The sequence below is a fragment of the Pyxicephalus adspersus genome, chromosome 3 (assembly GCF_032062135.1).
Source record: "Pyxicephalus adspersus chromosome 3, UCB_Pads_2.0, whole genome shotgun sequence".
Classification (NCBI taxonomy): domain Eukaryota; kingdom Metazoa; phylum Chordata; class Amphibia; order Anura; family Pyxicephalidae; genus Pyxicephalus; species Pyxicephalus adspersus.
In genome coordinates, this window is record NC_092860.1 from 64,493,783 (window position 1) to 64,507,642 (window position 13,860).

General features: G+C 36.8%; 1 protein-coding gene across 5 annotated transcripts in view; it reads right to left on the minus strand.

The window, feature by feature from the left end:
* REXO1 (RNA exonuclease 1 homolog) overlaps positions 1–13,860 on the minus strand; it is an 80,170-nt gene that overhangs the window by 10,743 nt on the left and 55,567 nt on the right. For 3 of the 5 annotated variants that reach the window (XM_072404958.1, XM_072404959.1, XM_072404960.1), the window contains exons 8-13: positions 12,984–13,094; positions 12,179–12,316; positions 11,862–11,975; positions 11,438–11,511; positions 6,697–6,798; positions 2,379–2,494 (exon numbers count right to left, since the gene is read on the minus strand). In XM_072404958.1, coding sequence (XP_072261059.1) covers positions 2,379–2,494; positions 6,697–6,798; positions 11,438–11,511; positions 11,862–11,975; positions 12,179–12,316; positions 12,984–13,094 — 655 coding nt within the window. Of the gene's footprint in view, positions 1–2,378; positions 2,495–6,696; positions 6,799–11,437; positions 11,512–11,816; positions 11,976–12,178; positions 12,317–12,983; positions 13,095–13,860 lie in introns of those variants that run through there. The other 2 variants (XR_011919865.1, XR_011919866.1) reach the window with 2 other exon arrangements.

Below are 13,860 nucleotides of genomic sequence, written 5' to 3' on the forward strand. Positions count from 1 at the left end.
CAATTACCTTATCACTATGTTTTGGGATGTGGAAATAAACTATGCAAACAATGGAAGAATTTATAAACTATACGCAACAGGTATTTTGGCTGAGATAAAAACTTGGGACCCTAGAGCTGCAAGGCAAGAGTACTAGTCACCAATTGAAGCTTTCTAAAAAGCCTCACCGGGAAACTGCAATCCAGAGAAATCATAAAGCATAGATGGAGAAGCATTCTTATCAATAAAAAAAAAAAAAAAAAAAACAATGGGGAAAAAAAAAAAAAAAAAAAAAAAAAAAAAAAAAAAAAAGAAAAAAAGGTTATCTATATTGCTTGGTGAAAAACAACATGCCCTTAACTGTTACACTGCAGTACAGTACAAAAAAAATAATGGTACAATTTTTTTTTTCAACAGACAGAATACAGATTTTGATATTTTGTTTTGTTTCAGGTAACAGAGTTTTTCAGGTGTAGCCAAATTTTCTACCGCACAGACAATTTGGGGGTAGCCAATTACCTTACCTTATGTAATTTTTTATTCTTATTTATTGATAAGAATGCTTCTCCATCTATGCTTTTTTGATTTCTCTGGGTTGCAGTAACCCAGTGACGGCTCTTTAGAAAGCTCTAGTAAGCCCTTTGAGGTTTTGAGCCCTAAGGTTGAAAAAAGACATAGGACCATCAAGTTCATAGTTGGTCCAGAGGAAGGCAAAAAAAACCCTGGTACAATTTGCTTCAACAGGGAAAAAAAATTCCCTCCTGATTCCATGAGGCAATCGGATGTTCCCTGGATCAACAGTCACTGTTATTTTTACTTTAAAGCCTTAATACCCAGTTATATCCTGTGCAGTTATATTCAATACAGTTATTTTGTATTGAACGCAATACAAATGGATTCTGAATTTCCCGCCCCCCTGGCAACGTACACATGCACCGACGTCATCGGGAACTCTCCCGGTGCCTCATCATGTGCAGAAGACGCTGGAGGAAGAAGGAAGACAGGGATCAGGGCGATGGGACGACGGCGGATCAGGTAAGCGCTGTAATTACTAACCTTCCCATAGGTTTACTTACCCAGACTGAGTGTGACTCAGGGTTACCGCTTTCAGCAACTTTTTTCTACCCCAAATCACACTCAGGGTTACCGCCAGGAAGGTTAAACGTCTCTTCCCAAGAAAGAATAGGTTCAGTTCAACTAAACTCTCCTCATAGCTGAGCTCCTCCATTACTTTTATTAGTTTAGATGTCCTTCTTTGCAGTCTCTCAAATTCCACAATGTTTTTTTTTGTAAACTGGTGCCCAAAACTGGACTGCATATTCCAAATGTGGTCTGATCAATGCTTTGTACAGGGGCAGGATTAAGTCCCGATCTTTGCAGTCTATTCCTCTTTTAATACAAGAAAGTACTTTGCCAACTTTAGATATTGCAGCTTGGCATTGCATGCTGTTAATAAGTCTAAGATCCACCAGAACCCCCAAATGTATTCCCCCTGGACAGTATGAAGCATGCATGTTGTTAGCCCCCCAAGTGCATAACTTTACATTTATCTATACTAAATGTCATTTGCCACTTGGCTGCCCAATCAAACAGTAGACATCATGTTTGGACCTAATTCCATTACATAGTTTGGGGTCATCTGCAAACACAGAAATGGTACTTTAAAACCCAAACTCTATATTATTTATAAAGATGTTAAACAGTAAAGGTCCCAACACTGAACCCTGGGGTACACCACTTATAACCTTAGACCATTCACAGTATGAATCATTAATTACAACTCTCTTGATGCAGTCTTTAAACCAGTTCTCATTTACAGATTCTTTTCTAAACCAATTGACCCTAACTTGCATATTAACCATCTGGAAGGTACAGTGTCAAATGCTCTATCAACCGCTACTTCAATGTCTATCTGTTTAATTACTTCCTCAAAAAAAGAGAGTAAATTTGTTTGACAACTTCGGTCTTTCTTGAAGCCATGCTGACAATCACTCATAATATTATCTTCTAACAGAAACTCCTCTAAGTTGTTCTTTATCAAACTCTCTAGGACCTTTTTAACTATGGACGTTAAACTAACCTAGTGGTAGTTTAAAGTGACTGTTTACACTGAGAGATAATGTAAACTGTCATTTCTGACCTGTTTCTAAAAAATACAGCTTGTTTGGTTGGTGCTTTGAATCACTGATCCAGAATACGTTTGTAGTTTAGTTTCTGGCTATTTGCCACACACTTAGCTGCATGCTTTTTCAGATGCGTAACAGAACTGTTGAAACCAAAGGATCATCTTTACATCCAGGCATTCTTTGGAAGGAATATTAGGTAGCACTCACTCACACATACATACATATAAATCAAAATAGAAAGTTTATGGTATGAAAAAACATAAGTTGGTTTACCTGGTGTTATAGTCAACTATTTTGTTGTCTGGTTGTACAAATGTGTCATACACCACCTTTAATTGAGAGTTTATAACAGTAACACGTGTTAGCTCCAATCCTTTCGTAGTGTAACACTATAGAGAAAACAGTAACCAGATAATTATGAAATGAAAACAGATAAAAGTATCTCACAAATATCAGCAAAACTAGTGCACAGTAAACACAAAAATTAACCCTTGCAGTGGGTCCCTGTCTTCACTGAGAGGGTTAAATGCAAATTTTGTCTAGGGATAAAGAAGTTTGCCCAAATACTTACCTTATTCTTCCTTTCCATGAGTTGTGGACTGATGTACCAAATGAAAATAAAGTCAAGCGTAGCATTACCATTCTCAGTAAGCTCAGAAATAAGTGTACACAAGAAAAGAGTCTTTAACAGTTGCAGGTGACATCAAACCAGGTCCAGGTGGCACTTGTACTCTGGGGAATCCTTTTATTGTTGCCAAGAAAGCCAAAGTGTTAGAAACGTGTCTCATGTTACCTCATGTAAAATGGAGGTGAGATCCTCACCAAGAGCATGATGTCATGTACTTTACAAAATAAAAACCCATTTGAATAGGGTGGTGCAGCTGGACGTCGTCTAAACAACAGGACACAGGATCTAGCTGCTATCAGATGGTTATGTACAGAGTTGAGGTAAATGTTTTCTATGGCCATTCTGTTGACATTTTGCTGGTATGCTTGGAATCATTGTCAAGTTGCATGACCTAATTTTGACTAAGCTTTAGCTGTCCTTCCATACCACATTAGAATACTTTGGTATACAGAGGCGCTCATGGTTGACTCCATGACTTCAAGGGGCCCAGGGTCTGGGAATGCTAAATATTTCCAAATCATCATTCCTCCACCACCTAGCAAATAGTATGAGGTGTTTGTACTTATATGCCGTGTTTGGTTTTCATCATATGTTGCACTGTGCATTATGGCTAAACATCACTACTTTGGTCTCATCTATCCAAAGAGGGACAAAAGGAAATGTTCTGGCATCCATTCCTAACAAGCCATAATTAATCAGCTTTTTTGTAATTGAACTTTAACATTTAGCATGCTAAATGAAGCCTGTAGAGACTGAAAAAAGATTTGGCTCTTGGGTTTTGTTCAATACCTTTGAGCATTGCATAGTCTAGCCTTTGGGTGAATTTGCTAGGATGTCCACTTCTGGGAAGATTGGCACTTGTTCGTATACTTTCTCAATGAAAAATGATGGACTTTAAATCCCTCAGAATGTCATCAGCAGGGACTATTCTTTTCAACTTCTTTTCAAAGAAGAGAGAGCAACCAAATCGCAGGACATTATTGCTGCGAAAGGCCCTTAAACTTTAAAATCTGGTTCTAGAAAAAAGGATTGTACTACGTTTGGAGAGCATGTGAAAGGTTAAATTTTTTTTTACAAATCTATTATGCCACTTGGGAGATTCCTTTTCACATCCATTATCATCAGACTATCAAGAGCCTCACACATTCCTTCTGGTAAACTGTAGCTGAAACAGGTTTAATAACCAGTGGCATTTTTGCCACTTTACCATAGTTGTAAAAGCTGATGAACCTGGGAAACCATTTCTGTATAGTTTTTTCAATCTTTAAAGCCATAATGGTGGAGCCCTTCAGAGTCCAAGATGACTTGGTGATCTCTCTCACTAGGCTCCTTTTTTACTTCTTGCAAGCCAACTCACTTCAGCTGGATACCCTATTGCTGGCAGGTCCACATATTAGCTATATCAAGTGACTTAGACATTTTCTCATATCAGAAACCTGGCCTGTGTCAATAGAATTGAAAAGGTCAAGAGTGAAAGTGTTAAGTTGCTCTGGTTCATAGGAGGTCTACAGTAGAACTAATTAGCATTACTGTTTGAATAGACTTTTGCATTCAGAGTCTAGTACAGTTAAAGTGGAGCACCAGGCCAAACTGTACATACAAAACTGAAAATACTATCTATTTACTATTTAATCTGCCAAGCTTTTTGTAATTGTGAAGAGATATGTGATTTTAGTATGTATAAATTGTACACGTTAACTAAAATGTGGAGTCAAAAAGAACAAACATTTATTTTTTGGTTCTGGAATGGAGCTTCACCTAATTTAGTAACAAAATAAAACAAACACCTTAGTCTATTTAGCAGTAAGTAATAGAATGCTAATAGGGAAACACTATTAAGAGAGCATAAACCGAAACGGCCCACCCTTTGAGTTTAAAGCAAGTTTAGTTCCCACAAGTATACTTGCAAACAGGTAAATATTTTCCATGTTTGTGGTTCAGTGTATGATAAAACGATTACAAAATGAGTGCTAATGATCACAAAGAAAACAAATAGGTTCAAATAAAATCATAGGAAGTTTCTCAGGGTGTGGTCTCTCTGGAAGAAGACTTTAAAACACTGTGCCATAAACCTACCTAAATACATTTTTTTCTTCATGGATTAGAGGTCAATTTTAGGTGTTGCATGGTGGATTGTTGGTTGGTGTATTTGTGACTTTTCTCATAAACGTTAATCGTAAATCAAAAAAATCAAATGTACAGCAACTAATTAAACTGACTGTAAACCATACTCCACTAAACATTTCAGGTTGCTGATGACTGTACAGTTAAAAACAAATTCACACTGGCAAGACGGAGCACAGCAATGGGACTCAGGGAGGTCTCTGTGCATTAACAAGGTCTTACGCATTCAGAATTTTTAAAGCAGATTGCCGTTTTTAAATGTGTTTTGCAAGCTTTCTGCAGAACAGAAGAAAACTATCAATGTTAAGGAACAAAAATTCAGTAGTAACCAAGGAAATTTACTGCAGCAGATGACAGACACATCATACTCATTTGCTTTTGCAATTGGAAGATGTCAACTGCTCCGTTGGACCCTAAAATACTAAACTACATTCTGGATAAGTCTGGTCAGGAACAGTCTACACTTTCGACCAAACATGGCTATATAACTCGCCAATGCATAGTTACTGCTGTGCAGGTGCTCTGTACAAATGTAAAGCATTTATTTGGTTGTAAAACAGGGCAGTTTAACAAACTGGCCGGTAAACCCGACCTTGGTACGGGGTAATAACACTTGCAAAAAGCGTTAAACCCGTACTTTTTTCAGGTGGTTAACAAATGTTGTATTGTAATCCGATTGTCATACATTGTATGACAATCGGATTACAATTGTAAGAATATACTCACCCGGTCCCCGCAGCTCCTCCGGACACGTCCTTCCTCTTCTGTGTTCTTCGGACGAGTGCAGTGACGATCACCGGGGTTTCCCGGTGACGTCGCTGCATGCGTCGGTGCGGGCAGGAGGAGGGGAGGGAAATTCAAATCACTTTTTGTATTGAACTCAATACAAAAAAGCTGTATTGAGTCCAATACAAAGAAATCTTTATATAATATATATATATTTGTATTATATAAGCTACTGTACACATACATTACACACAAATTTTTTTTTTTAAAGATTTTTTTTTTTTATGTTTTATAAAAAAAATTTTATTAATAAATTTATAAAATTTTGGACATATTTCAGTGAGTTATGTGGTAATTCATTGTAATTCGGTGAATTATAGCCTACAATCTAAAATAAATTTCCATGCAAAACATTTTAACACTTTTTGCATGGAAGTTTGGAAAGAATTAGAATACCCGGCGTTCGCATATGCGTCCCTCGGCGATTCCTGATGATGTCAGTGCATGCGCCGTAGCGGGAAATTCAAATTTTTTGTATTGGATTCAATACAAAGTCCTGTATCCAATCCAATACAAAATAATACATAATATATTTATGTGGTTTTGTCTATAGGTATGTGACGTTGGACTCTGTTTTAAAATTTACCACACCAGGGAGGTGTTTTAGAAAAATATATTACTATACAGTATACCGAATTATTGCATTTTCACTATTTTTGATTTATTTATGTATTCTTGTTTAAGCTGATTTTTGTGTTTTTTATTTAATTTTAACCAAGTTCTGGAGAGCCATATAAACATGAGTGCCTGCAGGCACCAGTAAAGCATGGTGAATGTCCCTTAAGGTTTATGGCTGAATTTTTACACATTGGAGAATTTGTTCTCCACAGATCTCTAACCTCAACAGCAACTGAAATTACATAAATCCATGTGCCTATTTCTCCTAGATGTTGGAACAAAAAACTGTTTGCAAGTGTACTCAAGAGAAAGGATGCTGTTTTAGAGGAAAAAGGTAGAAATGACACGTAATTTTTTCAGTTGCAGGTTGAAAAATATTCAATGAAAGCTACCAGTGTAACAGTAGCCTCTAAAGTGAATCAAAGCACTTCTCACCATTTCACAATCCAAAGCATATATTCCAGGACAGTCATTCAACTTCTCAAATGTCTTCACAAATCCATCCAGATTTTCCTTACGACCATCATGCACATGTTGCTAAGGAAGAAAGCAAAATACATAAGCACGCATCACTTGCATCCATCCTGGAAAAGATGGTATAAGCAGACTTGCTGTAATGGCCATTGCTTGACGTAAAAAAATGTTCCCCAGCTTTAAAGAATTTCAAGATATGGGGGGGGTCACAACTCTAATAACTTATGGAGTTTAAAACAGTGGTGTTGCCGTTTCAAAAGAAAGTGCACATAGGAGTCCTAAATTGAAAATGCCAATTAGGGACTCTCAGGGCAACTTACATAGCAAGGAGCATTGGGGTGGGGCCCCTAAGTTTATACTTACCTGTCACAAATCTATAACTATCATACTAAGCTACCATAACTTCTTCTCTTCATTGACTCACAATTTCCCTGGAGTGGCAGCTTGCGAGTCGGGGACACCTTTGGCCAACTTCCCCTAAAATGCTATTACCATAGTATCATTACAACAAGCTCTGCCTATTAAAATGCGCTGCCCTGTTACACATTACTGTTGCACCCAAAGATTGTTTATGAATATGTAAATATATATATATATATATATATATATATATATATATATATATTTATTTATGTATGTGTGCGGGGATATATGTATATAGTACCCGATATTCTGATGTACACTGTGTATATGTACACTGTAGGAGATATCCCAATAGAGGGATATCAATACAGGGTTTGGTTTGCCAAGGAACAATAAACAAACAGATGATAAAACAGATCACTAGTAGGGCCTAAAGCTACGTACACACTTCAAATTATTATCGTTGGAAAATGAACGACGAACGATCCTGCACGATATCTACGAACGATCGTATAGCACCGATCCTGCACATAGAGATAACAACACGATCGTTCGTAGATATTGTACACACAATAGATACGATCGTTTGAGCGATAGAGGAACTATGTGCACAACAGGAAAGTGAACGAACGTTCGTTCATTACGCATGCTCAGCCCATGGACGATCAACGAACGACCGTACACACGAACGATGTTCAACGATCGTCGTCCAATCCGATCCGCCGGTCCGGTCGTTCATTTCCAACAACTTTCCTCGTTCGTCGGCGTCGTTGGTTACTTTTTTACGAACGATTTTTTGCCCAATCGATTGTTCGTCGTTCGTTTTGAACGATAAAAATTGGAAGTGTGTACGCACCTTTAAAGGGGCTGATAAATCTATCAAGCCTGAGTCAGCAGAAGATGGATGCATAATTGAACAGATGGGTTGGGGTAATGACCCAGCTGGACCTCTTGTTGACCCCTAAACTTAGATTCCAGCTAGAGATTCATATATCAAATTTAGTTGGGAGGTCCATCAAATTACATTAACCAATCCCAATCCAGTGGGGTGGGTGTCAACTGATGGTCATCGTACTGAACATATCTACTAACCAATCCAAGAGTCCCCAATGTTACCTAATGGGACTTAAGTAAATAAAAGGGGAGCTGGGATAATAACAAAAGAGAGTTCTTAGGGAATCAGGCTCCTGGGTTACCCATCGACATCATTACAGGTAGCTTATAAGACATTCCTGAATGCATTCCTATATTATTATTGATATTGTTTTGCTGTATTGTACTAAGCATTATTAGATTATTACAGGGGTTTACTACTAATACCCTTATTTCCATGTGCTGTATATATCATTGATTGAATTTCCTATATTTGTATATCAAACAATATTGCCGTGTACTTTATGTTTCACCTTGTTTTCTTAATTAAACTGTTTGAGTGACTAGCCATCATTTGTGCATGAACCTTCTTTTATTGAATATCTATATGCATTGAAAGGGGATATAACATCCATATTTATGCAGATAAATATTCCAAAATCAACAATTACTGCTCATTTCTAACACTTGAACCCCAATTTCTCTGGAATGGGGAGGTGTAAGAAATGAAAAATGTAGGTACAAAAGCAAAACATCTGCGGCTAACATCCCCTAAAATTTCATCACTATGGCATCATTAGAACAAACTCTGACCACTAAAAAGAAATGGAGTTCAGGTATTAAAAAGGTACAGTCATGTGTAACAGGACAGTGTATTTTGATGGATAAGGTTTTTTTTTTTTTTTTTGCAATAATGCAATGGTGATAAAAGTTTGGGGCGTGTTAGTCACAAGTGTCCCCCAATTACAACTTTTTTTTTTGTTTACTTGCACTTCTCCATTCTAGAGATATCCAGGTTAAGAGTAGAGAAGCAGACAGTTATTTGTCACAGAGCAGGGCAAGGTGTTTTGACTTCGGAATTTGTATGTTCTAATGATCTTTTAGTAATTACATTTTAGAGGGGTTTAGTCACAGGTGTCCCCTATTTGTACCTATATTTTCAGTTTCCTACACTTCCAGAGAAATTGTGGTTCAAAGAGGAGATGCAGACAGGGTACCAAAGTATTAAAGGTATAGTTTTGTGGAAGGTAGGTATCAATTTAGGGGCCCCACCCTAATGCCCCTTGCTATGTAAGTAGCTCAGAGGGTCCCCAATTTGCATTTTTTATTGTGGGCTCCTAGACATGCTCTCTTTAGAAACAGCAACTCCAAATACATTTTTTTACAAATTATTAAACTTGTTAACCCCATATTTTAGTTCTTTGAAGACATTTGGAAACTTTAAGGATCCTGTGTACCCTGAAAATTTCAAGTTGTTCCGACCAATCATTTAGGAGATATGAAGAATTGAACATGGTGAGTTATTATGAACAGACAGGAGAGGAGGACACTGGCTGTTCTGCCCCTATCTGCCATCACATGCATGATGCTCTTAAAGCATCGCCACATTATATTTTATTATTACAAAAAAGAGTGGCTTTTCCTTTAATATAATGGAAAAATGTGTTTTTTGTGCTTTTTTGGGGTGCACCCCTATCCTTCAGCCTTTACTGCCATGGTGGGGAAATCCACAGTCTCCTTGGGTATTTGTGTCACATATCCCAGGATGCTGTGGGCTGCTGCTTCTGCACATGCATCATTAGGGGCCTTCCTATTATGTTAAAAAAAAAGTGCTAACACATGCACAACGTGGGACTCACTGGGCTCCGTTTGTGGAGAAATCAAGTGGCAGAAAGGTTGCATTTACTGTGTCCTCATGCAGTACAAAAAAGCCTAGCAGATACACCTGTTACACTGATCACTAGGAAGTTGGGTCACAATACACTAGCACTGGACAGTTGGATCATAATACAAAAATCAAATAAGTGGACATACTAATAGAGCAGTTTTTAGAAAGTTGTTACCAAGTATAGGGGGCAGGTAGAACACAGACACAATAGGGATTACTGGATACCTAGGACATGAACAACTGGGAGCACTAAATTTGATGTGCCTTGCCATGCCCACTTTTTGACCACCTGGCTGAAAAAACATTTTTGGGGAGAACACTGTATATATATATATATATATATTCAACACACGGGTATTGGAAAAATATGATGGAATTGTCTCAGGGCAATTTCTGATGAAACACAATATCTCAATCATGGGAAAAACAATGATTTGGCCAGGCCGTGAATATGTATGTTGTTAGCAGTACCACAGTGATAAACACATCTGGGAGGTGAATTAGGAACATACTAAAAAGTTTTAATAGTTTGGGGTTTTTGATGTTGCAAGCATAAGCATGAATAACTTTATTAATGAATGCAAATAGCAAGATTAGTTTTGACAATAAGTAACAAAACAAAAGAGTTCAAAAAGTAGGACTAGATTTTTCCTGCAAGCTTAACTATAAGAGAAGAAATTGCACAAGGTGAAACCTGCTCAGAAACCAAAAAAGGAAGGCTGTAAACAGATGATTATTTAACAGGATAAAATCAACATGTTCTGGAAACATGTGTTTATAAAGTCTAAAGTTCCACTGGTCAAACCAGGTCATTATTGCAGAAATGGACAGGCGATGTCCCTTTTGCAAAAATGTGTTGTGTCTGCTCTGGGTTTCTGGCATCAAAGCTAAGCTGCGCATGTGTAGCATCCACTTTGGTTGTCCGAGAAACTGACAACTAGTTGTTTACCAATACACTCAACTGTCTTTGCCATTAAAAGCCGCTTCCTTTTTTTCTTCTTACTCTTGATGTTATCTTATTAATTAGTTTATGGATTGCATTAAAATCATTTTGGTAAGACAAAGTTTATCCAAAAAATATTTATGTATTACTTTGTAATGTTCATTAGGATATTGCTGAATTCCCCAAAAATTATTTGGTACAAATACTGTCTACTCTTGTCGAGTCTACGCTAATGACACATATAGATGACTGAAATATTCAAAAAAGTCATAAGCTGTTTATGTTTGAAGAACTGTAATTCCCACTCCATACCTGTAAAAAATTTAAAAACTGTGCTGTTTTGTAAGTAACCAGGTTTATGAATTTTGGAACATTCCATTTCTAGATAAAATCTTTTATTTTTAGTTACCTGCAATGAAAACATTGCAACAAAAAGGTACCAGAATTTTAGATTACTACATAAAACCTTTAAAATGATAACTACAAAACCAGCAAATCCAAGCTTAAAGGCTTATGAATATTCTCATTAAATTATAATTGATTAACACACATCATATAAATATATAATTCAACATTTAGTACAATTTACCCAATTACATTGATGCTTAATATAATCAAAGTGAAAATATTGTAACCTTGGCTATTTGGCAACCAGGTGACCCAACTCCACCAGAGCAGCAACTATACTGAGTCTCCCAACCTCCGGGTACTACAGACAAGAGAAAAAAAATAAAAACAAATAAATTACACACACATATACACATATATATATATATATATATATATATATATATTAGCACACACCCACAATATTAGCTTGCAATCAACAATCATTACATGCAGACTATTTTCCAATCAAAACATGGTAAACAATTCTACATATGAATACACCCAAAATTACATTATATACAGCCTGTTTTATAATCATCATTCTTAATGTTAAAACAGGTTTCTAAAAAATTTGCTCACACACAATCTTATATTTATGCATTTTCGGAACCCATTAATTCTCACACACTGTTTGCAGATCACTCTGCCCCTTCATGATTCAGACGGCACCTCTCTGCCTTCTGAGACGGCCCCAGTGATGAAGACATTCCTCCTGACGTATGGAACTTCCACTGTGTGTCACCATATACTCTACCCCACAACGGCAGCAAATCCGGCAGGAAGCTAATGGAAACATAGGAGAAAGCTATAATACATACAATACACTATTTAATCACATAGGCTTAAACTAATTTTGCTGCCAGATTCAATTTAAAAAAATTAGTGCAGAAAATAAGGTTGCTCTTGGATATGTCAGATTGCTGATTGGTACTAGAAGGAAACAAATGTAATCCATGTGGCTAAGAGCAGCAGCTCTACTTGCTCACCAGCTGCAATTTTTTTGTCCTCTGCTGTAAAAACAACAGCTTTCCCAGGTTTCTCAGGGTGTGTCAATGGATAGCCATGCTCCTTCAGCTGCTCAGGTGTCAGGATATAATCCTTCATCAATTTGTACAGTGTTGCATCTATGTACAGGTAAAGGAATAGAAAAACTTTTTTTAAATCATTTTTATTTTTTTACCCAAGTTTGTAATCAAATGTATGCATAAACAAAATGATTAAAACCAGCTATTTTATGTATTAATTTATTTAGTAATTGGTCCTAAATTTCAGCACTGAATGTAGAACTCTTGGCAAAACATTTTTAGATAGCATTAAGAAAGGGTACACATTATTTAATGTTGCCCCCACTGAAGATATTCCTCTCCATTCTTGATCGACAGAAGCACATCAGGAAGAGAAAATCATTTTGGGTTAGGGAAGGTTTGTCACTCTAACCAGTAATATTCTGGATTTTAAAACCACAATATTTTTCATGCTTGCTGTAGGTTTACTGCTCTATACGCTGGGACTTAGGCAAGGTATCAGATTGTCTTTGCTGCAAGTTATGCAACACCAATGACTTTTTCCTGATGACCTCTGGTGTCAGCAAAGAAACTGACTGCAAAATAAAAATGTTAAGTTGAAACTAGAACAAAAATAGAGAAGTTCTACAATGTAGACAAAAGTTTTTTGTCTACAGATGGCTTTTTTTTCATTGCCCAGAACCTGATAAACTATGTGAGTTTGTAACACCTTGGATATGTAGGTCACATTTTCAGTAGTCAAAGCATTACCCTGAATGGTTCATACCTGTCCTATCTTCATCCTGACGAACATTAGATTGCACAGTAAAGCTGGTCTTTGCTGCCAATTTTCCATCAAGGACAGACTTATGGGAAATGGCTTTACGGTTAGGAACTTCTAGAAATAAAACACATGTTTAAAGTAAACACAGGAGTCATGTACACTTTCTTTTTAATCGATTTTGTTATGTCATGAAACAGTGACTGTTGTTCATAGTAAACTATTTGATTGTTTTTTTTTTTTTAACATTCTTTAACAGAAAGAAAGGGGGCGACAAAATTGGCCAGTTGGCATATACAAACACTATACAGGACTAAACTACCAAGCAATAGAAGGAAACTTCATAAGTGGGTAACACAGAGCCCCTGAATTACACATTGAATCTGGCAGTTGAAAAGCACAGGGAGTCTGGGTGCAAACAAAAAGGATATAGGATCTCAATTCTGCTGCCAGAAGAGGCAAGAAAGTTGTGAGGATGAACAATAAAAGGAATTAGGTTACTTCTACCATAACTCAACCAAAAAGAGAATGACAAATATAATTGCATCAAAAAAAAAAAAAAAAAAAAAGGTTCCAGTCCTGCCCCAATCCTTGTAATGATGCTCTAGAAAAAGCAGTGGACCAAAACAGTTTTTATACAAAAATATGGGCACCTGGGACCAGTAAGAGTAAAAGCTATAGGGTCCAGGATAAAAACTTCACTAAAGGTCAGTAAAATGATGATAGGTATGGGATTTTTAAAAAGAGATTCGCACAGTAGTAGTTCACAGTACATGGGTCTAGGAGAGAGAAATATTGGTGCGTAGGTTATAGTTATAGGCAGGTTGGTAGACAATGTTTAAAGTGATAAGTGGAGGTCTTGTTTAAAAAGATGTTCAGAGCA